Source organism: Typopeltis vanoorti, chromosome 1 (assembly GCF_054136105.1).
Source record: "Typopeltis vanoorti isolate ZY-2024b chromosome 1, IOZ_Tvanoo_1.0, whole genome shotgun sequence".
Lineage (NCBI taxonomy): Eukaryota > Metazoa > Arthropoda > Arachnida > Uropygi > Thelyphonidae > Typopeltis > Typopeltis vanoorti.
The window spans coordinates 77,035,107-77,063,082 of record NC_143549.1 but is presented as its reverse complement, the minus strand read 5'-3'; the positions used below and the strand labels follow the sequence as shown (position 1 = coordinate 77,063,082).

General features: G+C 38.2%; 1 protein-coding gene across 1 annotated transcript in view; it reads right to left on the bottom strand.

The window, feature by feature from the left end:
* The window catches only part of LOC150110110 (putative carbonic anhydrase 3), a 290,668-nt gene that overhangs the window by 38,821 nt on the left and 223,871 nt on the right, over positions 1-27,976 (bottom strand). Inside the window, exon 7 of the mRNA XM_090415351.1 lies at positions 17,131-17,355. Within this exon, the coding sequence (XP_090271477.1) occupies positions 17,131-17,355 (225 nt within the window). The remainder of the gene's footprint in view (positions 1-17,130; positions 17,356-27,976) is intronic.

The following is a 27,976-nucleotide window of genomic DNA, read 5'->3' as shown; positions in this document are numbered from 1 at the left end:
TGTATATAGATTGATTCATAATTTATGTTCATTTTGAGATATTCCGCTTATTCCCCCCATGCACACATGAATGATAAATAGCAACTTTATGATTATCTAATATTGTACCAGTTTTTAGTTTATTTTCACAGGGAATATTTTATATTTCAATATCCAGAATTGTTATTATTATTATTATGTGATACCTCCAGGGAGTCCAAGGCTCATTGCAGGAGAATACTCTACTCTACTTTGCTAAATACATCTCACCCTCTCCACTAATACTTAATTCTCCTACTACAACACTACTACCATCAATGCCATCATCACCAACAACAGTATTTTTTGTCTGTAAATTGTGTGTGTTCTTAAAGCCAATATGTCTGTACGGAGGATGAAAAACCCGAGTTTCCAGGAGAAAAAGATTGAGCTACCTCTTAAAGCCCTGCTACCTCTGAGATCTGCTAACTCACCTTCAACTGAAAAAGTCCATATAAGGATTCCCCGCATCATGAAAAGAATCGAACCCAGCAATTTTTCTGCTGTTCTTCCGATTGCTCTATGGAGACATTAGAAATCATGTCAACAGTGCTCCTAGGTAGACATCCTCCCAAGTACTAACTGAACTCAATGCTGCTTAACTTTGCTGATCTGACAAGAACCAGTGTGTTCAATGCAAAATGACCATTAATATTTCATGCTATATAATAATAACAATTATTGTTTTAATTGTTATTATTATTATTAATTGTATGGGCACTGCCATGGAGTCTGAAGACTCATCACAGGAGACCCAAACTATCCACACAATATTTATCATACCTTTTTTCCTTTTTTTTTTTTTTTTTTTTTTTGAAACCTGTTAACAGACAAAATGCTTACAATTGACTCTGGCAACCAATGGTGCACGGGGGGGGGCCTTCTCCCCACCCCCACAAGAAAAAGGAATAGAAAAAAAAATACTAGAAAAATTTCCAAAAATCTTTTCCTAATTAAAATTCATTTTTTTATTTATGTTATGTCATGTCTTCTATTTCTATACTACTAGTAGTCACATAAGGTAGGAATACCCTATAGCTCTCGGGAATCGCGGCCGCTGTGAAAGCAAGGCAAAGGAAGTAGTGCTTCAGCAGACCAAGCGCTACTTCGTTTGTCCGGGCCGGGCCAGAGGAGATCATGGGTATCATGTATTGGTGATCACTGCAGATGCACAGTCACAGGTCATATGCAATGTGTAGTGTGCATTCTCAAATCATCTACTCAACTCATCCCCCCCTCAAGATTAAATCTTGAGTGCTTGCATCCCCCCCCCCCAAAGATTAAATTCTGAGTGCACCACTGCTGGCAACTCATTCCATTCGTTCACCACTTTACAGGCAAAAAATCTAGACCTCATACCTTTACTAATTACACTCTTAATCAACTTCCAGAGATGACCTCTTGTTCTGCCCCCTCCTTCCCCCCAGCCAAGTGTCAAAACATTTCCCCTGCATCAATCCTATAAAACCCTTTAAGTAACTTAAACATTTCAAACACATCCCCTCTTTTTCGCCTATCGACCAACTTCTGCAACCCACAAATCCTCTCTGTTCTCATAGGTTGCATACACTAACCATCTTGGTCATGCATGTCTGGATCCACTCCACTAGTTCCTCATCTTCAAGAAACCCAGGTAACCAAACCTGAGCACAGTAATCCAGATGTGGGCATATCAAGGCCTTATAAAGAGAAATGAGAACTTCCTTATCTCTGCTTGTTTGTGTGTTCTTCAATAGCTAAGTAATTCTGTGACCATAGTAACCTTATCAGTATGCCCTCTAATCTATCAACACTATATATTCTACAACTCCCAAATCTCTAGTTTTATCTCTATCCTGGAGCACAGTTCCATTAATGTGGTACATAACTTTACACTTTTCCACCTTAAACTGACACCCATTAATATTATTTTGTAACACCTCCAAGGAGTCCAAGGACTCATCGAGGGAGGACACCTACTCTACAGCTCTCTGTCTCCACCACTTCCACCCATCTCCATCATCTACTGCCCACTACCACCTTTATTTTTTGTCTGTAAATTGCATGTGTCCTGAAGGCCGATTTGTCTGTGTGGGATGAAAAATCCGAGTTTCTGGGAGAAAAAATCCTGCTACTTTTATATGAGATCAGTTAACTCACCTTCAATTGAAAAAACCCATATAACGATTCCTCCCATCACTATGAGAATCAAACTTAGACCTTTTCCAATTGAATGACACAATTCTTGTAGAAAGGCTTATATGCTGGTTAAACATGATAACTAATAATTAAGGAATTGACAGCGTACACTAGAAATATAAATTAAATCAACTTTAATATATACTTTCCGATATTTCGGCAACGTCACATTGCCATCTTCTTGGGAACTTAAAATAAAGACACGTGCACGCAAGTACTACATAACAGCAAATGAGAAATGAAGCGAGAACGCTACCATTTTCCTAACAGCACCTGATGGTGTCCCCTGGTCGGTTATATTGGTTATTCTTGGCCTTTGGACTGAAGTTCTTCTGATATACATACATACATACATCTTCAAGGCCCACCTTTCTTAATTTTTATTTGCAATCAAAGCTATGCTGCTTAGTTTGCCTCCATCATAGCATAGTAGGAGACTTACTCTCAATCTTCTTTTTCACTTTTTCCAATAACTCCCCCCCCCCCATCATAGAATACTTCTCTCAGGTCATTAGCCAAAACAGTTAATTCTTTCACTTTACTGACAGAATCACTAATATTATTAATTTTTGTGCCAGGAAACAAGATTTTTTCAGGCTTTCATTTAGTACTGCTCTGATCATAGAATCTCTGTACAAAATTTTATCCTTACCCTGTATCTCTTGTTCATTCATAAGATCTCGTTTCATTCCTCAGCCCTTCTGATTTGTTCTCTTCTCAGCTTTGCTAATTTCATGATAGTTCTATAATTTTTCACTTCTGCAATTCATGTATAAATTAAATAGCAGTGGTCCCAGCACAGAGCCTTGTGTTATACCACTAGCCACGCTGTGTTTTGAAGGATTTCTCTTGTTTATTCACATGATCTTGTTTTTTACCTCAGACCTCCTGTTTTTATTATTATTATTATTATTATTAAAACAAGACCTCATGGAGTCAAAGACTCATCTAGGAGGTCCTTTTATCTTACACACACACATCTCATCATACCGTGTCTTAAACACATTCAAACTACTTGCAGACACCACGCTCTCAGGCAGGGCATTCCAATCACTCACAACTCTGCACGAAAAATTTTTTCTCTTCTCAGCTCCTGTTAATCTGTTGATGCTTCTGCAATTTTTCAATTTCACACCTTGTCCTATGAAGGATTACATGTAAGCAAAATTATTAATTTTTTTATTATTTATTATTATTTTATTAGCATTAGAACCTCCATGGAGTAAAAATACTCATGGCATGCAACACACAGCTTATTTAACCACACCCTTAAATTCATTCATTTCTGCACTTGCTACACTTCAGGCAATGCATTCCACTAATTGAACCAATTTCTATACAAAGAATCTTCTCTTCACTTTCATGCTCTCACCTTCTTTCCAGGAATTGACACTTGTACTATCCATGTCTCCCTCTCTTCTATAAAAAACTGCATCCACATCAAACCAGTAACAACTCCTTACCAACTTATGTATCATAATCATATTATTCTCCCTTTAATGAGCCTCTGCAAGGCCTTATTAAAGGGAGCCTCTTTGCAAGATGCTCTGCATTTCACATTCCCTCACCTGTCTTCATATCCAACAGTCTGTGGATGTAAATAATAGCCACTTAGTCTTCTCTAGACTCTCCTCTCCAATTTATTCTCATCCTCCTCATCCCCCCCCCCTAAAAAAAAACCCAGAATCTATCACCTGATCTAATGTATCACCATTTGCCATGATCCATTCTGATGTACTCACAGTTTCAGCGATGCAATCTCAATCTGTCCACCATTACTCCAAATTCCCTTATTTTTCCATCTCCTTCAGAATTTTACCACTAGTTATATTCTCTGTATTCCATTCAAACCTTGCGTATGCAACAATGAACTGCAGTTCCAATGACACAGTCTGCTCAGATCTTTCTGTAAAGTCACATTTACTCTATTACACTAGTTCTTCCCAAATCCCTGCATCTGTCCCACATTCATTAAAATACAAAATAAACAATAGCTCCTGTGGCATAAGACTAGTAACTGCCCTCTTCCAAGTCATTCCCTCATACATAGCTTGCTGATATTTATTAATCAGACAATCTTCTATTCAACACATTAATCTATTATTTAACCTCATGCATTCCAATTTAATTGCAATTTGTCGTTGTTGCTGTGTGAAGTCTGCCAAAGTCTTTTGCAAAATCTAATTACACCAGCCTATACGGTTCTCTTTGCATTTGTTCCAATATCGTTAAAATGCAAAGTAAACAATAATATCCCCTAAAACACAAAATACAACTAGTAACTATATACTTCTCTTTTTTTGCATATATCTCTCTCTCTTTTGAGATAGCATTCTGTCATATATACTTTTTTGATATTTATTTAACTTTAAATAAATATCAAAAAATAATATTTTTAAATATTATTTAAGTATTATTTAAATAATTTAACTACATCCATCCAATTTAATTGCCAACTTGTATGGAGTTTCATGTTATTTCTCAAAATCTAATTATACCAGCATATATGCTTCTCCCTTTTAATGCATTTGTTATCGTGTTGTAACATGCATTGCAAATTTACCGTGAAAAGACGTAATCCCTTTTACCAAATCATGCTGAGCATCACAGAAAATGCTATTGTTATCAATACTAGATTCTGGATACTAGCCCTCATCCAAAACTCCAGACTTCTCCACAACTTCAAACTTAGAAATTGTCCTATAATTCAAAGCCTTAGTCCAATTATCTTCATACTTTGTGATGCGTGAAGTTCCACTCTTCAGGATTTTCCTTATTGCAAGACGCTTGTAAAAAATTAAGCCAAGACTACTGTTAACTGACTGAAACTTAAGACACATGATGATATGTCACTATGTTCTACTGCATTATTGCCATAAAGTTTATTTAATTCCTTAAATATCTCTTGCTTCACTCCTCCATCATTCCTAGTACACTCAAGCTCATCATGATGTCATGCTTCTGAGGATGAAATACCTTGATAAACTCATTGCATTCCTTGACTATATCTTCTTCTGCCTACCATAATCATTCCTAGTTTTCTTGATGCATGTTGAGAGGATCTCACTAGGTCCTTTCAACTTTGGATAACCTTACCAATTGAGTTTCTAGCCTACTCTTTAGTTTTTGTGTAGATAAAACCCATATGCTTTATGTTTGACAAAATTAACAGAACATTTTGTTAATTTTGTCATGCAGTGTATAAAAAGGGAAATAAAACTGAATATAAAAATTACAGAAAAATTTCCCTAATGAGTGTTCCAGGTAAGATTTATGAAGTATACTTGGAGAAGAGGCTTAAAAGATTGTTGAAGAAAAACTTTGAGAATATGCTGGGTTCACTCCAAATGGGGATTGTTGTGATGATTTTCACTTTATGACAGATATTTAAGAAATAATTTGAATTAACAAGGCCCTGTATATAAGTGTTGTAGATCTGAAAAAAAAAAAAAAAAAAAAAAAGGCATATAACAAGGTTCCAAGAGAAAAGCCATTCAGAAAAATGTACTGAGTGACACAGTCTATATTAAGTCAACAGTAAGAATTGAGGGAAGTATGGAAAAGATGGTCTGATGTAAAATCAAAATCAATATTACTCATCATCATCATCATCATCATCATTATTATTATTATTACCCCGAGACCTCATGGAGTCAAAGACTCATCTGAGAGGTCCTTTTATCACACACACACAGCTCATCATACCGTGCCTTGAACACATTCAAACTCCTTGCAGACACCACACTCTCAGGCAAGGCATTCCAATCATTCACAACTCTGCATGAAAAAAACCTGCCTCTCACACCCTCTTTATACAGTTTCCAGGATGACCTCTGGTTCTCCCCCAATCTCCCACTATTTTCTGTAGAACCTCTCCAGCATTGATCCTATAACAACCCCTTAATAACTTGTAGGTCTCTATCATATCTCCCCTCTTCCTCCTATCCACCAGACTCTGCAAGTTGCATCTTCTCAATCTTCCCTCATACTCGACATTCCAGAGGTCAGAAACTACCTTAGTCAATCGCCTTTGGACTCTTTCCAACATCTCTTCATCCTTCTGAAAACCAGGTGACCAGATCTGGGCACAACAGTCCATGTGTGGCCTAATCAAAGGCTTATACAATGGAACAAGAATCTCCCTACTTTGCATTATGAAGGAAAGTAGCATTAAACCTGATATCAAAATGGGAGATGTTTATCTCAGATTTGCTTTATGCAGATAATATCATACTCAAACAATTTCAGTACATGTCTGCATGATTTTTTAACCCTTTGAGCAGTAAAACAGTATATATACATCACCAAGCTTCTGTCCCATAAACAGTATCAACATATGTATATGTTCATCAACTTTTAACTACTGTAGTAAATCCATAGCCCCCCCCCCACTTTCACAAGCCAGATATCCAATTCCAGAGACACAAACATGCGCAAACTCCCTTATTATATTGCTTATAATAGAGGAGTTCTTAAATTGCGGAGGACTGGACGACATGCCATTTGCGACTGCAGCTGAATCAGCCATTATTTGTTACTGCCGAGAGATTACTAGCGTAATCGTTAATTATTCAAAATAGTGCCACTAATTATTGTCAAAAATAAACGCTAAATAAGTATTAGGAACTATAAATATATAAGAAAAGTGCAAACTATTACAAGCAAAACATTAAGTACACTAAATAAAAACTAAATACAGTAATGAAAACTTAGTTTTGTCTTGTCTTCCACCGTTATGCATCCGACCTCCCATCTTCTTGGTAACCAAAATACACAATATCACGAAAACAACTAACTTCAAAAAACAACCACTTAAGTACACTCATATTCCAGAGAAACAATTTAGCACTCAAAAAATGTAGAAAAATGGACTATTCGCCGATTAAAAATCACTTTCTTCAGCACAGCTCATTCACTGCCACGTGCTATGGCAACACTCCCCATTATTATTATTATTATTATTATGGGCAGCTCCAAGGAGTACTTAGACTCATCGAGGGAGGCCCAACATCATGTCAAGAACTATTCAACATTCACACAGTATCTATCATACTTCATCTTGAACTCATTTACAGTCATGGCACCCACAACAGACTTTGGCAGCTTATTCCACTCATTTACCACTCTACAAGTAAAAAACCTACCTCTAACACCCTTGCTAACCACACTCTTACCAAGTTTCCATGGATGGCTGCTAGTCCTCTCACTAGCAATCCTATTCTCAAAAATATCTTCTGAATTAATCTTATAGAAACCCTTCAGTAATTTGAATGTCTCAATCATATCACCCCTTTTCCACCTATCAACCAATTTCTGTAGCCCACAAATCTTAAACCTGTTCTTGTTAGGTTCACTCCATAGTCCTGCTATTATCTTGGTCACTTGTCTCTGCATCCTCCCCACCTCCTCTCCATCGAGAAGAAACTCTGGCACCCATATCTGGGCACAGTAGTCGAGTGGGGCCTTATCAAGGCTCGATACAGAGGAACAATAACCTGTTTGTCTCTGCTTGTTAAAGTATTTTTCAGCAACCAAGTGATTTGATGAGCTGATTTAGCTGCTTTTGCAATTTGTCCCCTAAACTTCAACTCCCTATCCACCAACACTCCCAAATCCCTAGCCTCATCAATCTCCTGGAGTACGGTTCCACCAAAGTGATATACTGCTGCTAATCTCTTCACCTCAAAATGACCTTACACTTTGCTACATTAAATTGACATCCATTTTCCTTAGCCCTGTCCTCCAAACTATCCAAATCATCTTGCAAAATTTTGACATCCTGTGCACTCACTATTGTTCTACCCAACTTTGCATCATCAGCAAACAAGTGAACACTTCCTCTCAGATCCTTTCCTATATCATTAATGAATAAATTGAAAAGTAGTGGTCCAAGAACAGAACCCTGAGGCACACCACTAGTCACAGGCCGTCTTTTGGACTCTACTCCTGAATAAACCACTCACTGATATCTCCCCATCAACCACCCTCCTATCCATCTCACCAACGCTATATCGATCCCCATATGCTGCAGTTTACTGATTAGAATTCCATGTGATATCCTGTCAAAGGCCTTAGCAAGGCCTTAGAATCACCCTTATCCAGTTCAGCGGTCACTATGTTATAAAACATGAGCAAGTTACTGAGGCATGATCTACCCTTCACAAAACCATGTTGTCCTCCATACAGTATCCCATTTTCATCTATCCAATCCTGTATTTTTTTCTTGACTATTTTTCTCCAAGACCTTGACAACAATTCCTGATATGTTGATCAGCTGATAATGTTCCAAGACTGCTGTTTTCAACAGCAGTCTTGGAACCTCCTTTATGCAGTGGAACTATTTTCCACCCCTTGGGACTAAACCAGTCCCGAGACTCAAATTAAACAAAATGGTCAAAGGCACTGACAATTCTTTAGCCGCTTCTCGTACAACACGAGCTGGTATACCATCCAATCCCGCAGATGAATTGACATTGAGATTTTGTAATAGACTGTTCACCTCCAATTCATTCACCACAATTCCCGTATAAGCTGTTGGCTCTTCCATTTCTGCAAAGGCACCACCAGGATGATCTACTTTTGCAAAGTGCTCACTCAGTAACTCAACTATCTCAACTGATTCAGTTACCTCCCTACCATGAGCATTCTTTAAAATCAATCTGCCATATACATTTTTTCTTTTACTTGCAGCATATCAAAAAAACTGTTTGGAATTCTCTTTAGCCTGCATGGGTAATGTTCTTTCATAATCCACTTTTGCTTTTCTTACCTGGCCTGGGCTTTATACCGTTCATGTGCCTGCAGGTCACCTTTCTCCTTAAATTCACTCCACAGTTGTTTCTTTCTTCTTTTTTTTTTTTTTTTTGTAGCTCAAGCTTAATGGTGTTATTCATCCATTTAATCCGTACTTAATTTATTATTCGGACTCTAGGTATACAGTCAGTCATTGCTCCCACAAACACTTCTTAACTGCCTCCCATGCACTATCAAAATCCAGCCCTTGCAGTTTTACATTCCATGGCACCGAACCAATCAAACTCCTAAGCTTGTCATACTTACCAGCCCGATAATTCCACATGTACCCTGTCTTAATTGTAAATTCCACACCTTTAGCCACCTCCCAAGTTAAGACCCTATGATTATTCTCACCAATTGGTGGTAATGTAGTCATATTCATTACAGTCAGATCCTCAGATGCAATTACTAGGTCAAGCACGCTCTCTGATCCCTAGTATTTTCCATTACATGCTGTCGCAGTTAGTTATCCCTTAATAACCGCATAAAATCCAATTCCTTCCTCCCGTGTGTCCTCTCCTCCCTCCAATCAATGCTACCATAGTTGAAATCTCCCATAATAATTACCCTCCTTCCACTCATTTCTTCTATTTGCTTATGCATACTATCTCCACCATCTTTTCCATCACCTGGTCTATAGCAGCATCCAATTGTATATTTTGTTCTGCTAGCCTCAATCTCACACCAAATGGCCTCAAATGTGATCTTTTCTCTACCCTCAATTCAACTTCTATTCTCCTTGGCTGCAGCTCATCAGCAATCATCAATAATACTCCTCCCCCCATTTTATTTTCCCTGTCATTCCTGAACACACTATACCTCTCACATTCAATCCCACTAGCTATATCATCTTCAGTCAGCCATGTTTCACTAATGCCAATAACCTGTGGTCTGGAAGTGCCAACCAAGGCACTTGGTTGGCAAAAATTCAAAAATTCTTCCTTCTTGTTCTTAATACTCCTAGCATTAGTATACATTAATTGCAGACCTCCATTGGTCCCATTCCTATCTTGATGCCTTATACTAACTATCCCATTCTGATTTGTTGTCCTTATTCGCTCAGGCATATTATACTCATTCATACACTCAACTGCCCCCCTAAGGTCTGCATATCTACTTCCCCCACCCCCTTAATAAATCTAGTTTCCCTGATTCTGCACATCAACAACACTTTTTCAAGTCTCCTTACACTGAATCCATTCAAATGCAAACCATCCATCTTATATAGATCCTTTCGCCCATCAAACTCACTCCACACATCCACAAATTCCACACCACTCATCATGCATAACCCACGCATAAAGTCATTTGCAATTATGGCCCTCCTTCTAAAAATTTCACTGTCATACCACGGCAAAAGGCTAATCATCCTAACGCTCTCACTCTTTTCTTTTGCTACCTCAAATAATTCATTCATGTCCTCTATCATTTCCATTTCATCTCCTTTCAAATCATTCGTACCTGCCACAACTATCATTTCTTTCACTCTTTGCTTTTGCTCTCTAATAGACTCACTTACATCCTTAATGGTTGCACCAGGTTGGTACGATTTTGTCAAATTCTCTACTATCACACCTCGTACTAATGAATCTCCATACAGCACTCGCTCCTTCATTTTGTTTACGTTCACAATCATACTCTTATTTTTCCTATCATACTTTTTTTTATTGGCTGGTACACTCGGCAGACATTTGTGCATACGCTCCAGCTGCCGCTTTGCTCAATGTATCACTCCGCTCAACAGCACAATCTCACTCATTGCATCTATCTCATCTTTTTTATTATCTGTTAAACCATTAATTTACTCTGTATTAATACCTTCATTCACACTTTCTACATTCACGCCCTCACAGCTCTCTGGTACAACCTCGCAATTTCTTATCATATCACTATTTTCTACATTCTGAAATTTGACAAAAATATCACACTCACGACCTGAAACACACTTTAATTCCTCATTTTCCTTACATTTTCTGCACACATTTACTCCACTATCATCATCTAACCATACTCCAACCACTCTCTGCAACGCATACATTTCGCAGATAGTACACTGAATAATCTCCTTTATGTTACCGTTATTGAACAAAGAACAAAGCAGGGGAACGGTCGTGTTTTCAGGGAGCTCCCGAAAGCTAAGTACAATTTTGAATGGAAATTAGAATATATGTTAAAAATCATAACGTAATATTGTCTAAATTTGGTAGCTTGTTGTGTCTGTGTGATTTTGGTGTAAATTCCGTAAATTAATTTAGTCTTTAACGATACGTTTCATATATTTGAATATGGCGCCAATGCGACGTAAGATAATGGCGTCCAAAAATACGACGCCATTATTCAAAAACTATAATGTGAGAGAATTTGTCCAATGTGATGTGTGTGGAATGTATGCATTCCCGAATGAGGCTGGAGTATGGATTGAAAGTGATAGTGGTGGGAGAATGTGTAGAAAGTGTATGCAAAGTGAGGAGTCGAAGTATGTGTCAGGTTGTGAGACAGTTATGGTTGAAGAAAGCCAGAATGCAAGTGAAAATAGTGGCTCGATAGGGAATTGCGGTGTACAAGATGGCAATGTGAGCGGTGATCTAAGAAAGAGTGAGAGCAATTATACAGAAAGAGAAAATGGTTTGAATGATAAAAAAAATGAGGAATTATTTGTAGGAAGTGAGATCGCTAGGCTGCGCACAGTGATACAAGATGCGCAGCGGCAATTAGAACTCCTGCAAAACTCTTTCCAGAGTGATTCGGCTAACGTAAATAAACAGCGTGGGCGAGTTTCCGAAATGAAGGAGAGAGTGTTGTATGGTGACTCGTTATTAAGAGGAGTAATAGATGGGAGTGTAACTAAATCGTACTTACCGGGTGCGAAATTTAAGGATGTAAGTGAGAGCATTAGAGTGCAAAAACAGAGGGTGAAAGAAATAACAATTGTGGCTGGTACGAATGAATTGAAAGGTGATAAATTTTTTATGAGAGAGGACTTGAAAGTATTGTTAAAGGTAGCGAAAGAAAAGAGTGAAAGAGTTAGAATGGTGAGTCTGTTACCGCGGTATGACAGAGAGGAATTTAGAAGGAGGGCCATAATCGCAAATGATATTATGCGCAGGTTATGCGGACGGTGTGGTGTGGAATTTGTGGACGTGTGGAATGAGTTTGATGGGCGAAAGGACTTATACAAGATAGATGGACTGCATTTGAATGGACTTGGTGTGCGGAGACTGGAAAAAGTGTTGCTGAATGAAGTGAAAATGAATGTGCAGAACCAGGGAAACTAGAACTACCAAGGAGGGGGGGAAGTGGATATCCAGACATCAGTGAGACAGTTGAGTGTAAAAATGTATATAATGTACCTGAGCCAGCAACAAGGACAAAAAATGGGAATGGGATATTTAGAATAATGCATCAAGATAGGGGTGGGACAAAGGGGACACTGCAATTCATGTATACTAATGCCAGGAGTATTAGGAACAAGAAGGAAGAATTTTTGGCCTTGATTGGCTCTTCCTGGCCACAGGTTATTGGCATTAGTGAAACATGGCTGACGGAAGATGATATAGTTAGTGGGATAGAATGTGTAGGTTATAGTATGTTTAGGAGGGACAGAGAGAATAAAATTGGGGGAGGGGTGTTATTGATGATAGCTGATGAACTGCAGCCAAGGAGAATTGAAGTATTGCAGGATAGTGAAAGGAGCTCATTTGAGGCTATTTGGTGTGAGATTGATACTGGCAGAATAAAATATACAGTTGGGTGCTGCTATAGACCAGGTGATGGAATAGATGGTGGAGATGGTATGCATAAACAAATTGATGAAATGAATGGAAGGAGGGTAATTATTATGGGGGATTTCAACTATGGTAACATTGATTGGAAGGAGGAGAGGACACATGTGAGGAAGGAAATGGATTTTATTCAATTATTAAGGGATAACTATCTGAAACAGCATGTAATTGAAAATACTAGGGGTGTGAGAGTGCTTGACCTGGTAATAGTATCTGAGAATTTGACTGTAATGAATATGACCATGTTGCCACCTATTGGTGAGAGTGATCATAAGGTCTTGACCTGGGAGGTGGCTAAAGGTGTGAAATTTGTGATTAAGACAGGGTATATGTGGAATTACCGTGCTGGCAAGTATGACAAGCTTAGGAGATTGCTTGGATCAGTGCCATGGCATGTACAACTGCAAGGGCTGGACGTCGATAGAGCATGGGAAGTGATCAAAGAGCATTTACAGGAGGTTATGGCTGATTGTATACCTAAGGTCCGAATAGTGAAACAAGGAGGGGTTAAATGGATGAATAACACCATTAAGCTTGAGCTGCAAAAAAAGAAACAACTATGGAGGGAATTTAAAGAAAGGGGTGACCTGCAGGCACACGAACGGTATAAAGTACAGGTCAGAAGGGTAACGAGTGTGGTAAAAACAGCAAAAGCCGATTATGAAAGGAAACTGGCTATGTAAGCAAAAGAGAATCCCAAACATTCTTTCAATATGCTGCAAGCAAGAAAAAAACTGTACATGGCAAAATGATTTTAAGGAATGACGATGGTAAAGAGTTCACTGAACCAGTCGATATAGTGGAGTTACTGAGTGAGCATTGAGGAGAAAGTCCAACCTACAACCGAAAAGAGCCCTCAGTGGTGGCTCAACCCAATAGCAGGCTTATGCCATAATGAAACAAGCTGCTCATATTCCAGGGAAAGGCATTCCCTTCATTAGCCCCACATTTGTGGAAATCACTCCAGCAAATTTTCCTGCATCCATGCAAAACTGCATTAGTGGGAACCAGACCTAGAAGTGATACCAAAGTTAACTGTTAACTTCTGTGGCTGGATGGACCTCAATCCCTTGGATTCTAATCCCTTCATCACTAGGAAAAAGACTTGCATTTAGAGATTAGCGAGTACTTGGTTCACCCTATCTAGGGCAGTGCGGGAGTGCCTGAACCAAATAGCAGAGCAGCTTTCAAGCACTTATGTTTCCACCTGTCGTTTTCGTCATGGATAGAACACTCTTGGATGAGTTGATTGGGATGAATAGCTGCTTAGGCGAAATAAGTAGTGGTAATATTATGGAGAGACATGGAAGTATCTGGGATATCAGCATCGAGATGTAGGAGAGCATATCATTTGTTGATCATGGAGAAGATGACTTGGGTATTCCAGAGGAATTTGTTGGTGTCGGCCTGGCAGGGGTTTGTTTTGCTAAAGACCGTTAGCATCTCCCCTAATGTAGCAGCAAGAATCGCTGCAGGGTTTGGCTGCAAGCTGCCGGGGCTCTGGGTATTTACGTGGAGAGACCACAGAAGCATAAGTTTTATTGGCTGTAACATCCCTTGCTTTGATTTCTGGCGCAGGTTTCATGGCTAGCTTCTGAGTGAGTGGGGTTAAACGCCACTTTAGTCTTCTGTAGGTTAGATGGGTGAAATGAGCAGCCCTTGTAATTGGCTAGATGTGGGCCACCACAATTGCGCACTTAGCAGGTGTCATCCGTGGTTTGGTGCAAGTGTGTGAAGGATGGTTGTCACTGCACTTTACACATGTGTTGTCTGCTCTACATAATTTTTGTGCGTGCCCATATTTTTGGCAGTGATGGCATTGACCGACAGATGCCTTTCTTCTGAGAGGTTCAGTCCTGATGATTAAGTTGCAGACTGTCTTAAGGTCGTAAATTTCTCTTTGCTCTTTACTGATCTCTACTAATATCAGAGGCATGGGGAGCTTGTCTGTTCGGTACATGCGTGAGATCTTAATTGGCTCTAGGCCCTGTGATCTTAAATCAGCAGCTATTTCTTCGGATGTCATGGTTTCTGCCAGTCCTCTGATGACTATCTTTAGGTTTTTGTCACTCTTAAGTTGGGATGTGTGGTATGGGACTTATTTCGTCCATAAGTCTGGTGAGCCGGCAGTAGTCCGTCGCTCCTTCTGGTTGGATCCGGATTCCTTCATCCATGTTCTTAGCTGATATAAATTTGATGTTTGTGTTCTTCATCATTTCCGCGATTGAAGACCATTTTTCTTTCGTTATTAGAATTACTGGAGGAATCCTCTCTTTGGGCTGTGCCCCTGAGTCTGTCACTATTTTTTCAACAGGTTGTGCTGTTGTTTCAATTGGAACTGTTCTTTCCAAGAGTTGGGGTATTATTTCAGGTTCTGCAGCGTAGGACTTTTTTCTTCCTCTTCTTCCTGCTGACCACCTGATAGTCAGTGGAGTTTGTATTAGAGATGTCTTCAGCTGTTGTTGCTGGCACTGTCTTGTGAAGAACTGGGAGGAAATTCAGATGGTTGGGGGTTCTCCGTCTCCACATCAAGGATCTGGTGTTTTCTGACTTTTTCTGGTCATTTTATGTGTAGTAGGTTGCCTAAATGTTTGAATAGAGCAAAAGCTCCTTAAAATTGAGATCGTCAAGAGGCATGTCCATTGCTGGCTAAAGTTTTAATGTGGGGGACAGGACCTGCCTTGTCCCTTCCGACTACCAAGTGTAGGCCGGCAATGGAAATCTCCTTTTAAAAGGCGGAAGACTACTATGGGCACAAGGCAAGGAACAGGAAAGGGCCTGAAAAATTTGCTTTAACGAAATCATAAGTCTTACTTGCTCTGATGCTCTGGCACGCTGTTGACGCTGCAGGTATAATCAAATCATCATTTTAATGTAGAAAAGAGACCACACAGAAGATCAAATTATCAAAATCTTAATCTCTGCTGGAGTAGACATTATACTATCCTTAAATACTGAAAAGAAATGGGCTGAAAATCTGTCACTTTATTGACATAACAGATCTTACTATATAGAAAGCTGAGAAATACGTCTGACACTTACAAAAACAAAACTCCAATGGTCAAATGATCACCCCTGAATGACCACAAAAATGATGATACCAAAGTTTAAATAATGCAGAAGTCATATATTTCCATATGCAAGTAGTCAAAAGGTGTCACATCTTATTATTGAAATACTCTGGTCAGTGATAGATGTTGAAAGTTTCTTTTACTTGGTTATATTATAAATTAAAGATGCCAAATATAACAAATTTAGTTTAATCCTTTATCCAAGTGTGAGCAAACAAAGTTTGCGCCTGAAAGTATCTTCAGGACTGGGATAAGGTGGTGCAACACCAGGTGACTCCCTGCAAAGGTGGAGCAAGCTACTAACACTCCTATCTCTGTATCTCCATAATGCAAAACACATCTCCTTGAAGATATGTCTAATGTTATGCATTAAGGGAAGGGCCACTACCCGGACTAGTTTCGACCTTTATTGAGGTCTCTTCAGTGGGAGCCAGGCCCAAGTGGAGATACAGGCAGAAGTATTAGCAAGGTCATCTCTACCTATAGGAGTTGCCAAATGGTGTGCCACCTTTTTAATAAATTACTCTGGATTTAGAGAAAGATGTTGAAAGTTTATTTTTCACTTGGTTAGAATATAATGAATTTAGTTTAATCCCTTAATGCATAACATTAGACATATCTGCAAGGAGATGTGTTTTGCATTATGGAGATACAGAGATAGGAGTTTTAGTAGCTTGCTCCACCTTTGCAAGGAGTCGTCCTGGTGTTGCACCACCTTATCCCAGTCCTGAAGATACTTTCAGGCGCAAACTTTGTTTGCTCACACTTGGATAAAGGATTAAACTAAATTTATTATATTCTAACCAAGTGAAAAATAAACTTTCAATAAAGATGCCAAAGAATTATATTACTGGTTTAATCCTTTAAGAATGTGATTTCTTGGAATCTTTAAATAATAATATAACCAAGTGAAAAACTTTCAAATTTTATTCTCATTTATAGTATTTTAATTTTACATTACAAAGAAAGATGAATAACAAAGAAGACTATTTCTAAATTTCTTTAAATTTCCACAACCTCTCAAAAATAAAGTTAGCAGAACTGTAATCTGCAGTAATCCAGGTATGGGCAGAATATTTGCAATATCCCTTGAATTTCAACTCTCTGTTAACCAGCATCTCAAGATATCAGTGATACTTTCTTCACTACAGTCTCACCACCTTTCATAATAAGCATCTGTTTATTAAATCAGATGCCTACTCATTTGACCATATTTATAACCTCCTCAAATCCTGCAAATAAAAATCTTTAGAAATATGTATTAACCTTAAATTGAAAGTATCTACCTGTTTATGACTAATCATTAACGGATTGTGAAAGACTGTCCATGACACATTTTCTGTACAAGGTGGAGTAGTCAGGGAACCTCTGTAGCGATAAAATGGAAAGTGGTGTTTAGGTATCAGTTCTTCCAGGTACACATCAAAAATCCTAGTTGAAGAATCTGGATGTTTTATATTGCCAAGGCTATTGGTTATCGGGTCAAGAGATGGAATGTCATGTTTATCTATCTATAGTAAGATGAAAAACAATTTTACTTATAAATTTTAATGCATTATAATTAATATTTAATTAGAATGAATTACAAGACTCATTCATGCTTATCTTTATTACAACACTAATTCATGTTTAGCCTTAAATCCATCGAACACCTGAAAACATTACATCATCAAAGGAGGCCTACACCTACCATTTTCAAATAATACCTATTATTATTATATTATTATTATTATTACGGGCATCTCCAAGGAGTCATTACACTCATCGAGAGAGGCCCCAAACATCATGTCAAGAACTATCCAACATTTGTGCATTATCTATCATACTTTGCTTTGAACTCATTCACTATCATGGCACCCACAACAGACTCTGGCAACCTATTCCAATCATTCACTACTCTCCAAGAGCATAAAACCTAGTCCTAACACCCTTGCTAACTCTTATATGTTAGCAAAGGTGTTATAACTGTGTATACTCTTACACAGTTTCCATGGATTACCCCCCCTAGTTCTCCCACCACCAGACCTGTTCTGAAAAATTTCCTCTGAATTAATATTGTAAAAAAACCCTTCAGTAATTTGTGTCTCTCAATCATATCATCCCTTTTCCACTTATCAACCAATTTTTGTAACTAACCCACAAATCTTCAACCTGTTCTCATAAGGTTCATTCCATAGACCTGCTACCATCTTGGTCACTTGCCTCTGGATCCTCTTCTCCTCCTCATCACCAAGAAACCCTGGGGCCCAGATCTGCACAGAGTAAGATGGAGTCTTATCGAGGCTCTCAGGTCAAGACCATATAATTACTCTCACCAATTGGTGGCAATGTGGCCATATTCGTTATAGACAATTTATCAGTTGCAATTACTAGATCAAGCACTCTTGAACCCCTAGTATATTCCATTACATGCCGTCTCAGGTAATTATCCCTTAATAACTGCATAAATTCCATTTCCTTCCTCCTATGTGTCCACTCCTCCTTCCAATCTATGTTCCCATAGTTCAAATCACCCATTTACATGCCATGGCACCAATCCAAGCAATCTCCTAAGCTTGTCATACTTACCTGCCATTAGCTCCCTCAAACAATCCTTTATCATTTCTCATGAACTATCAACATCTAGCCTCTGCAGTTTTACATGCCATGGCACCAATCCAAGCAATCTCCTAAGCTTGTCATACTTACCTGCTCTGTAATTCCACATATACCCGTCTTAACTGAAAATTCCAAGGGTGTTATAACTGTGTATACTCATCACCTCCTCATCACCAAGAAACCCTGGGCCCAGATCTGCACAGAGTAAGATGGAGTCTTATCGAGGCTCTCAGGTCAAGACCATATGATTACTCTCACCAATTGGTGGCAATGTGGCCATATTCGTTATAGACAATTTATCAGTTGCAAGCACTCTTGAACCCCTAGTATATTCCATTACATGCCGTCTCAGGTAATTATCCCTTAATAACTGCATAAATTCCATTTCCTTCCTCCTATGTGTCCACTCCTCCTTCCAATCTATGTTCCCATAGTTCAAATCACCCATTACAATTACCTGTCCTCCACTCATTGAGTCTCTTTGCCGATGCATACTATCTCCATCATCTTTTCCATTCCCTGGTCTATAGTAGCACCCAACTGTATATTTTGTTCTGCTGGCCTCAATCTCACACCAGATAGCCTCAAATGTGCTGCTATTTTCAATGGCCTGCAGTTGAACTTCTACTCTCTTTGGTTGCAGTTCATCAGCTATCATCAATAACACTCCCCCCCCATTATTTTTTCTCTATCCTCCCTGAACATACTATATCCTTCCCATTCTATCCCACTAACTGTATCAACTTCTGTTAGGCATGTCTCACTAATGCCAATAACATCTGGCCAGGATGAGCCAACCAATGCTAAAAATTCCTCCTGCCTGTTCCGAATGCTCCTGGCATTAGTGTACATAAAGTGCAAAAGCCCCTTTGGCCCACTGCTATTTTGATGCTTTATACTAACTATCCCATTCTGGTTTGTTACCAATGGCACTAACTTAGGCATATTATACACATTCTTACACTCAACTGCCTCATTGATGTCTGCATATCCATTCAACAGCCCCCCCCCCCAAAAAAAAAACTTTAGTTTCTCCTGATTCTTCACATCCACTTTTATTTCATTCAATAACACTTTTTCCAGTCTCTGAACAAATCCATTCAGATGCAAACCATCCTTCTTGTATAAGTATTTTGGCTATTATAAAAAGTTAATAGAGCACTAAAACATAACTTACCCTTCACAAAGCCATGCTGCCCCTCTAAAAGTGTCATACTCTTTTTTATTATTGTTACGTAACACCTCCAGGGAGTTCAAAGACTCATCGAGGGAGGGAACCTGCTCTACAACTCTCCATCTCCACTCTGCCACCAACCACAACTACCTTCATCATCTACACCAAAGCCATCTACTGCCAATCACCACACTAGTATTTTCACAGACAAGCACAAACATCCATGCCCACAGCAGGATTCGAACCCGCAGCCTTTTAGTTGGAGAGCGGATACACTAACCACTCTGCCAACCAGAGTGGCAAAATTTTGTAAATCCATATATATATTATTATTATTATTATTACACGACACCTCCAGGGAGTCCAATGACTCATCGTTGGACTCCCTGGAGGTGTAGTTGGAGGAGGATACCTGCTCTACAATTGTTATCCACCCATTCCTGAATTCTCTTTTCCACCAACTTTTTCAGTATTTTACTACCACTCCTGAGATACTAATTGGTCTATAATTTGCTACCATAGACTTACTGTAGATCTTTCTTTATGCAAAGGGATTATTTTGTCCTCCTTCCACTCTCTTGGGACCTTGGTAGACCTAAGATGAATTAAACAGCCTAGTCAAAGACATCAGAAGTTCCCCTACACATTCTCTTAAAATGTGAGCCACTATTCCCACCCAATCCCACAAATGTATTTGCATTCAGATTCTGCAATATTTTAAGTGCCTCAAATTCATCAACCTCTGTTCTCACATCACTCTCTGTTGCCTCTGTCATAACAATAACTTCACTTGGATGATATATCCTTGCAAAATAATCACTCAGTAGCTCAACAATTTTGTCTGTTTCTGTTACCACTCTACCATCTGTACTCATTAAAGTTATCCTTCCATAGTCATTCTTTCTCCTACATGGCACAGAGTGAAAAACTCTTTGGAATTTCCTTTTGCATGCTTGGCTAATTTCTTCTCATTATCTGATTTTGTCTTCCTTACCAAGTTTAGAAGGTATATAGCAAAGGTAGCCAAAACAGCACACTGACAAGCAGTGATAGGGAGGTTCCCCCTTTATAAGTCTTTAATAAGACCACATCTGGACACTTTGTGCAAACTGGTCACCTGGATTCCATGAGGATTAAGTGGTGGAGAGCACATCCAGAGGCAAATGACAAAAATTGTGAGAGGTCTATAGAATGTTCCCAATGAGAATGGATTGAAGGTCTGTGGGCTTCAAAAACTAGCTGATAGCTGGAAAACAGGAGACATGATAGAAGTATATAAGTTATTAAAAGGATTTTATAGGAGTGACACTGAAGACTTTTTTCAGTACATGGCAGGAAAGGAGAGAATGAGAGGTCACCCATGAAAACCTAGAGATGTCACCCACAGTTTCCATGGGTGACATCTCTAAGTTTTTTTTTTGCTTAGAGAGTGATGAATAGGTGGAATGGGATGTCAGAGGTGTTTGTGAGTGCTTTGTCAGTGATCATATAATGGAGAGGTATGATAGGTATTGTGTGAATAATAGCTAGTGTATGAAGAATGGTCTCCAGTGGTAAGTCTGATTCCAATTAAGATATCTGTATAGTAATAACAACAGTAATAATCGTTGCATAATTGGAATATTTTGTCCTGCTTCTATTTTCCCTTGAGATCATGCCAGAGCTGAGACTTAAACTGGTGATGTCTCTGATTAGACTTAATGTCCAGTCAGAGGGCACTGCTAATTCTTTTTTCCTTTCACTACATTGATGAAAGGACAGATATTTCAGCCATTTCTATTGTAGTATTCACATTGTGATTTGTAATATCCTAAGAACAATACCCTAGTCCAGGGGTTCCCAAAGTGTGTGCCATAGTGCCCTGGAGAGCCACGATTACAAAATTTCCATAATTTTATTTTCATTTTCAATTCAATGTGATAGGATATGACATCTAGTGGACCTGGTGCAAACCAGTAACTCACTTAGTAATAATTGTTTGCAGAAGCCTCTACAAATGGTTACTAGATGGTGCTTACAATAATTAAGTTTCTCGATTTTTAGCAGTTTCTCGAACTTTCTCGGTACTTTTTGTTTGTATATAAATAGCTGTTGGTTTCGAGCGGTCATAGTGTTGAATTAGTTTTCGGGGATTGTATCAACTGAATATTGTTATGATTTAGTCAAGTGAAGTTTTTGGAGTATTTCTTCTCGTATGTATTTTTAAAAATGGATTGGTGTTTACTAAACAGTAATAAGCGTTGTGAAAGAGAAAATAAAGAGGGCACACCATCAAATAGTGGCAAGAGTGTGAAGAAGCATAAATATCAAAAATACGATGACAGTTATTTGGACTTTGGTTTTGCGTCAACAGAAGTCAATGGTGAAGGGAGGCCGCAGTGTGTACTGTGTATGACAGTTTTGGCACCAGAGTGCATGCAACCAAGTAAGTTGAAACACCATTTAGAAACCAATCATCCCAGCATGGTTAGTACATCTCGTGATTTACCAGAAAGTTAAAAGAGTTAAATCAACAAAAAGTAGTTTTTATAAGCAGGCATCAATACTAAGCAATGCTTTGCTAGCATCTTACAAGGTGGTACATAGAATCGCAAAATATAAGAAGCCTCATACCACCGCAGAAGAACTCATTCTACCGGCTGCTGTAGATATGGTGAACATTATGATCAGTGAGTCCGCTGGGAAGCTGCTTTCAAAAGTGCCTTTCTCCAATAATACCATCAGTCGCAGAATACAGCACATAGTAGAGGACCTCAATGATCAATTAAATGAAAAAATAAAAGGGAAGGATTTTGGGTTGCAGCTGGATGAGGCTACAGATGATAATAATGATGTTCACTTGATTTGCTATGTACGGTTTATAGATAGTAATAACATTGTAGAAGACCTTCTCTTTTGTAAAAGTATCACTGCTGGTGCTAAGGCTCAAGACTTGTTTGAGATCCTTGATACTTTTATATCCGAAAATAATTTAAAGTTGACTAAGTGCGTTGGTGTCTGTACTGATGGTGCTCATTCTATGTCTGGCTGTTATGGAGGATTGCAGGCACTTATTCGGAGCAAAGCCAATGATGCACTGTGGACCTATTGCTTTATTCGCAGGGAGGCACTCATGTCAAAATATCTGAGTCATACATTGAACCAGGTCTTAGAATACGTAGCGAATGTAATAAACTTTATAAAAGTTTACTACCTTTGCTATGTGAGGATATGGGATCCAAGCACATGTCTTTGTTGTACTACAGCATTTTGCGATCTTGTGGTAATGTTTTGTCTTGTACATGCACCTTTTAAAGTCGATTGAGAAAATTTCAGCTTTTATAAAAAAACTAAAACTATGGAAAAGAAAAATGCATGAAGACAGAGGCAAAGAATGTTTCCCCTTGTTGCAACAGTTTATGACCTCCAATGGAGTTGATTTCTTTCGAGGTATGAAATCCATTTTTGAAGAACACTTATCACAGCTTATCACCTGGTTTGAGAAATATTTGTCTTGTACGTTTGAACTGCGACAGGAAATTTATATTTTTCTTAAAGAGGAAGACCACAAGTATACTGAAAATTTTGTGAATGAAGATTTTTTGGTAAAACTAGCATACATATGTGATATTTTTGAAAAGATGAATGCTCTGAATTTCTCCCTCCAGGGATGCAACATGCACCTTTTAAAGTCGATTGAGAAAATTTCAGCTTTTATAAAAAAACTAAAACTATGGAAAAGAAAAATGCATGAAGAAAGAGGCAAAGAATGTTTCCCCTTGTTTGCAACAGTTTATGACCTCCAATGGAGTTGATTTCTCTCGAGGTATGAAATCCATTTTTGAACACTTATCACAGCTTATCACCAGGTTTGAGAAATATTTTCAAAATGATAATATCGACAAATTTGCATGGATTCAAAATCCATTTAATGCCAGTGCTCCATCTGAATTTACTGCTGCAGAAGAAGAGAATCTTATTGAGTTGTCTTGCGACTATACATGGAAAACAAAATTTAGCAGCATAGAATTAACTGAATTTTGGATATCAGTAAAAGATGAATATCCCCTTCTGAGTGAAAAAAGCTCAAAGAATTTTAATTCCATTTGCGACTTCTTATTTGTGCGAAGCTGGATTTTCGGCAGTCGCTGTGATAAAAATGAAATGAGGAGAAGGAAATGAGGGTGGCTGTGTCCAGTTTGATTCCAAGATTTCAGAAAATGTGCAGTGATCAACAGGCTCATCCATCCCACTAATGATAATTAGTTGAATTTGTTCGATTACTTTTTTTTGTGATCTTAAATGTGTGCTTTATTTATTTTTACCTAACCCTTTAATTAAAAAAATGTATTAGCTATTTTGCAAAGTGTACTTGTTAGAATTTGACATAGGGTGCCTTGGGAAAACCTAGATTCAGCAAGGGCACTGAGAATCAAAAATGTTTGGGAACCACTGCCCTAGTCCATTCATCTCTGTTCTCCCATCAATTCCTGTCATATCTGTCACTATAATAGTTCTGCCTGGATGATACACCCTTGTAAAGTGATCAGTTAGTAATTAAACCATTCCTTCTACTTGTGTCACTCTCTACCACTGTTGGCATTCATTAAAGTTTTTCTTCCATAATCATTCTATCTTATACCTGTCATGATGAAAGAATTCCTTGGGATTTCCTTTCGCCTGCTTGACTAATTTCTTTCATCATCTGATATTGCCTTCTTCACTATGCTGGTCACCCTTTTCTTCTTGTATTTTGTACTGCTCATGAGCTTGTTGATTATTTTGAGATCCATCTACTGCAAACATTTTTTTTTTGCAGCTCCTCCTTAATGATTTTTTATGTGACCTTCATCCACAAAAAGTTGTAAATCTACAGTGCATTAGTAGTGTTGATAAATAAAGGATTTTTGATATTTTTAAAATTAATTTTATATATTCCTGATTTTTTATTTATTTTTCCATAATCTTGAAATCCTGCTTCTAGAAACCAACATGGAACTGTTTCAAACATTTCATGCCTCCATTACACAGAACTCATTCATTAAATAGTACAGGTTTATTGAATTTCCACCCAATTTATCTTCCTGACTCTAAGTTTGCAGTGTTACACTACTTCCCTCAAAACCTTCCCTTTACCATTTCCCATGTGTTACTTCTAACATTCCTTACAATTTTGTTATGAAATAGTACTGCTTTCCTAAGTTTCTCATGATCACTGGCTCTAACTGACTAATGACATACACACACACACAAACAGACATGGCTTACCAATCTCTACTAACTCTGTTACTGCAATATTATAGTTGTAATAATAAAAGTAATCTGTTTATTATGTTATACTAAAATTGAGTTTATCTTTATTATTAATGTATAATATCTCATTTCTCCTCTTTTAACATGTTTAACATGCTGCTTTTAACATGTTAAGCTCAAATGGTACTGCTCTACTATATACAACTTTCTGATGCCAGTCAGACACCTGTTTTTCTACCCATGCCATCATCATTATATTTTTCATCTCCATCTGTTTCACTTTATATAACAACCTTTGGTACAGTATTCTGTTACACACTTTGGCAGAGTTGCCAACCTGGTTTGCTGAGTTGATGGTGCCTCTACTCACAAAACAATACTTAATGGGTTCAAATCTCAATATGGGTATGGATGTTTGTAAATACCTTTAGGTGGGAAATAAATTTCATTTCCCAGCGTGAGATTACTACTTGCTTATTTGAGACCTGAAGTGGCTTGAAAAAATTCCATGTTTTAGTCTTTAGAAAAGGGTTTCCAATATAAAAAAAATAAATATATAAAACAAGGAACTAAAATAAAAAAGAACACGGAACACAAAAATATCAGAACATAGCAGCCAATATACAGTTAGAACATCAGGGAAAGGAATTCAGCATTGCGAGAGGAGTGAATAATAGAGATCTAATATCATCCAGAGTGTCTTGGAATAAACCAAAAAAATAGGGATGTCCCAATTTCACACCCATACTGTACACCAACAGATCCGAGATCCTTCGACACTCGTGCACATGTCAGAAGAAGGAGAATCCATTCTGATAATAAGGTAATCAATCTGTCTTATTGGATGAGTTGTTTATTATTACATGTCAAAAAATTAACTTTTCTTTTATGAACACTGTAGTTTTAGTTTTTAAAGCAGTAACTATTTTGCTTGCATAACGGTTGGAAAATTTTGCATGTTGGTGACCAATTTGTACATGTTTATTTCTTTCTCCCCTTCAGCGTGAATTGACTATTCTTGGCAATCTGCCAGACCAGGTTCTATGAAGTGTGGACACACTATAGCTTATCATACCATGTCATAAATGCACCATCTCTGCACTCATCACATTCTCAGGTAATGTATTCCAATCACCAACTACTCTCCATGCAAAAAAACTCATACTTCTTTACTCTTCTGCTTACACCCTTCTTAAGCAGTTTCCAAGGATGACTTGTTCTCCTCCATCTTCCCTATTCTATGAAAAACTAATCCACATTCATGTCATACCAATTTATATGTCTAAATCATATCCCCTTCCTTCTCTTCCTCCTAGGCTTTGCAAATTGCATTTCCTCAGTCTTTTTCAACATTCCAGAGACTAGAAACCACTTAGTCAGTCAGTGCTGGACCTTTTCCAATTTCTCTTCACTGTTTTGAAAACCAGGTGACCAAATCTGTGCACAGTAATCAACATGTGGCATGACTAAAGTATTTATACAATGGAAACATAACATCCTAACTTTTACACATCGCTGATCTCGGCATCATTGCCATAATCTGCTGTGGTCCTCACAATTTTATTATTATTATTATTACCCCAAGACCTCATGGAGTCAAAGACTCATCTGGGAGGTCCTTTTATCACACACACACATCTCATCATACCGTGTCTTAAACACACATTCCAATCATTCACAACTTTTGCACAAAAAAACCTGCTTCTCACTCCCCTACTCACACCCTCTTTATACAGTTTCCAGGGATGACATCCGGTTCTCCCCTGATCTCCCACTATTCTCTTTAGAACTTCTCCACCATTGATCCTATAACAACCCCTTACCAACTTGTAGGTCTCTATCATATCTCCCCTCTTCCTCCTCTCCACCAGACTCTGCAAATTACATCTTCTCAACCTTTCCTCATATTCGACATTCCAGAGGTCAGAAACTACCTTAGTCAGTTGCCTTTGGACCCTTTCCAACATCTCTTCATCCTTCTGAAAACCCGATGACCAAATCTGGGCACAATAGTCCATGTATGGCCTAATCAAAGCCTTCCTTATACAACGAAAGAATCTCTCTTCTACACGTCAGTGTCCTCTGCATCATTTCCAGAAGCCTTTGTGTTGTCTTCACAATTTTGGCGATGTGTCCCCTAAATTTTAGATCCTTATCCACTATCACTTATTTCCTCTACCTCCAACAATATATTCTCACCAAACATAAATTCTGCATCCCATCTTTGTTTTCCAAATTTTAAAATCTTACATTTTGCAACATTGAACTCACATCTCCATTTCCATGCCCAATCACTCAATTTATTCAAGTCTTCTTGCAAGGCCACAACATCTTCACTACTCTTTATGGTTCGTCCCAACTTTGCATCATCTGCAAACAACTGAATATCTCCATCCAAATCTTGGCCATTATCATTAATATACAAGTTAAACAGTAATGGCCCTAAAACAGACCCCTGAGGCACTCCACTAGTGACTGTCCTTTTCCTGGATATCGCATCCCCAATATACAATGAAATTTCTATTCCTGAAAATTTTAGGTAGTAGCCAGATATCACCCAGATTGCTTAACTCTTTCACCTCCTCTTGATATCCTTGCCAATTGTATACTCCCCACTCAGTTGCCCATTCATTTAGTCTATTCGAGTCCCCTTGAAAAGCCGAATCTAATATACTCCTCACAATTATTCAAAACTTCCTATCATCTGCAAACACTGCATATCACTGCAAACCTTTCCTAACTTAATTAACACACAAGTTCAACAGCAAACAACAACAGAAGTCAGAACACACAAGTTCAACAGGTCCTTAAACAGACCCTTGGAGCATATCACTAATGTAACCAGTGATATGCTCCAAGTGACCAGTGGTGTAACCAGAGGGGAGCAAGGGAGGTGGTCTGCCCCAGGCACCAAGCTGAATGGAGGGCCAATAGCATGCAATATCATTACTATTCACCAGATATTTGTATAAAAATTTTTGTATCATTTTTAGTTCTTAAAAATTATTTAATATTACTGATATTCGTATATAATTTTTTTTAAATTTGGTGATAATTATTATTATGTGACACCTCCAGGAAGTCCAAAGACTCATCGAGGGAGTGTGCCAACAGCATCAAACGATTTA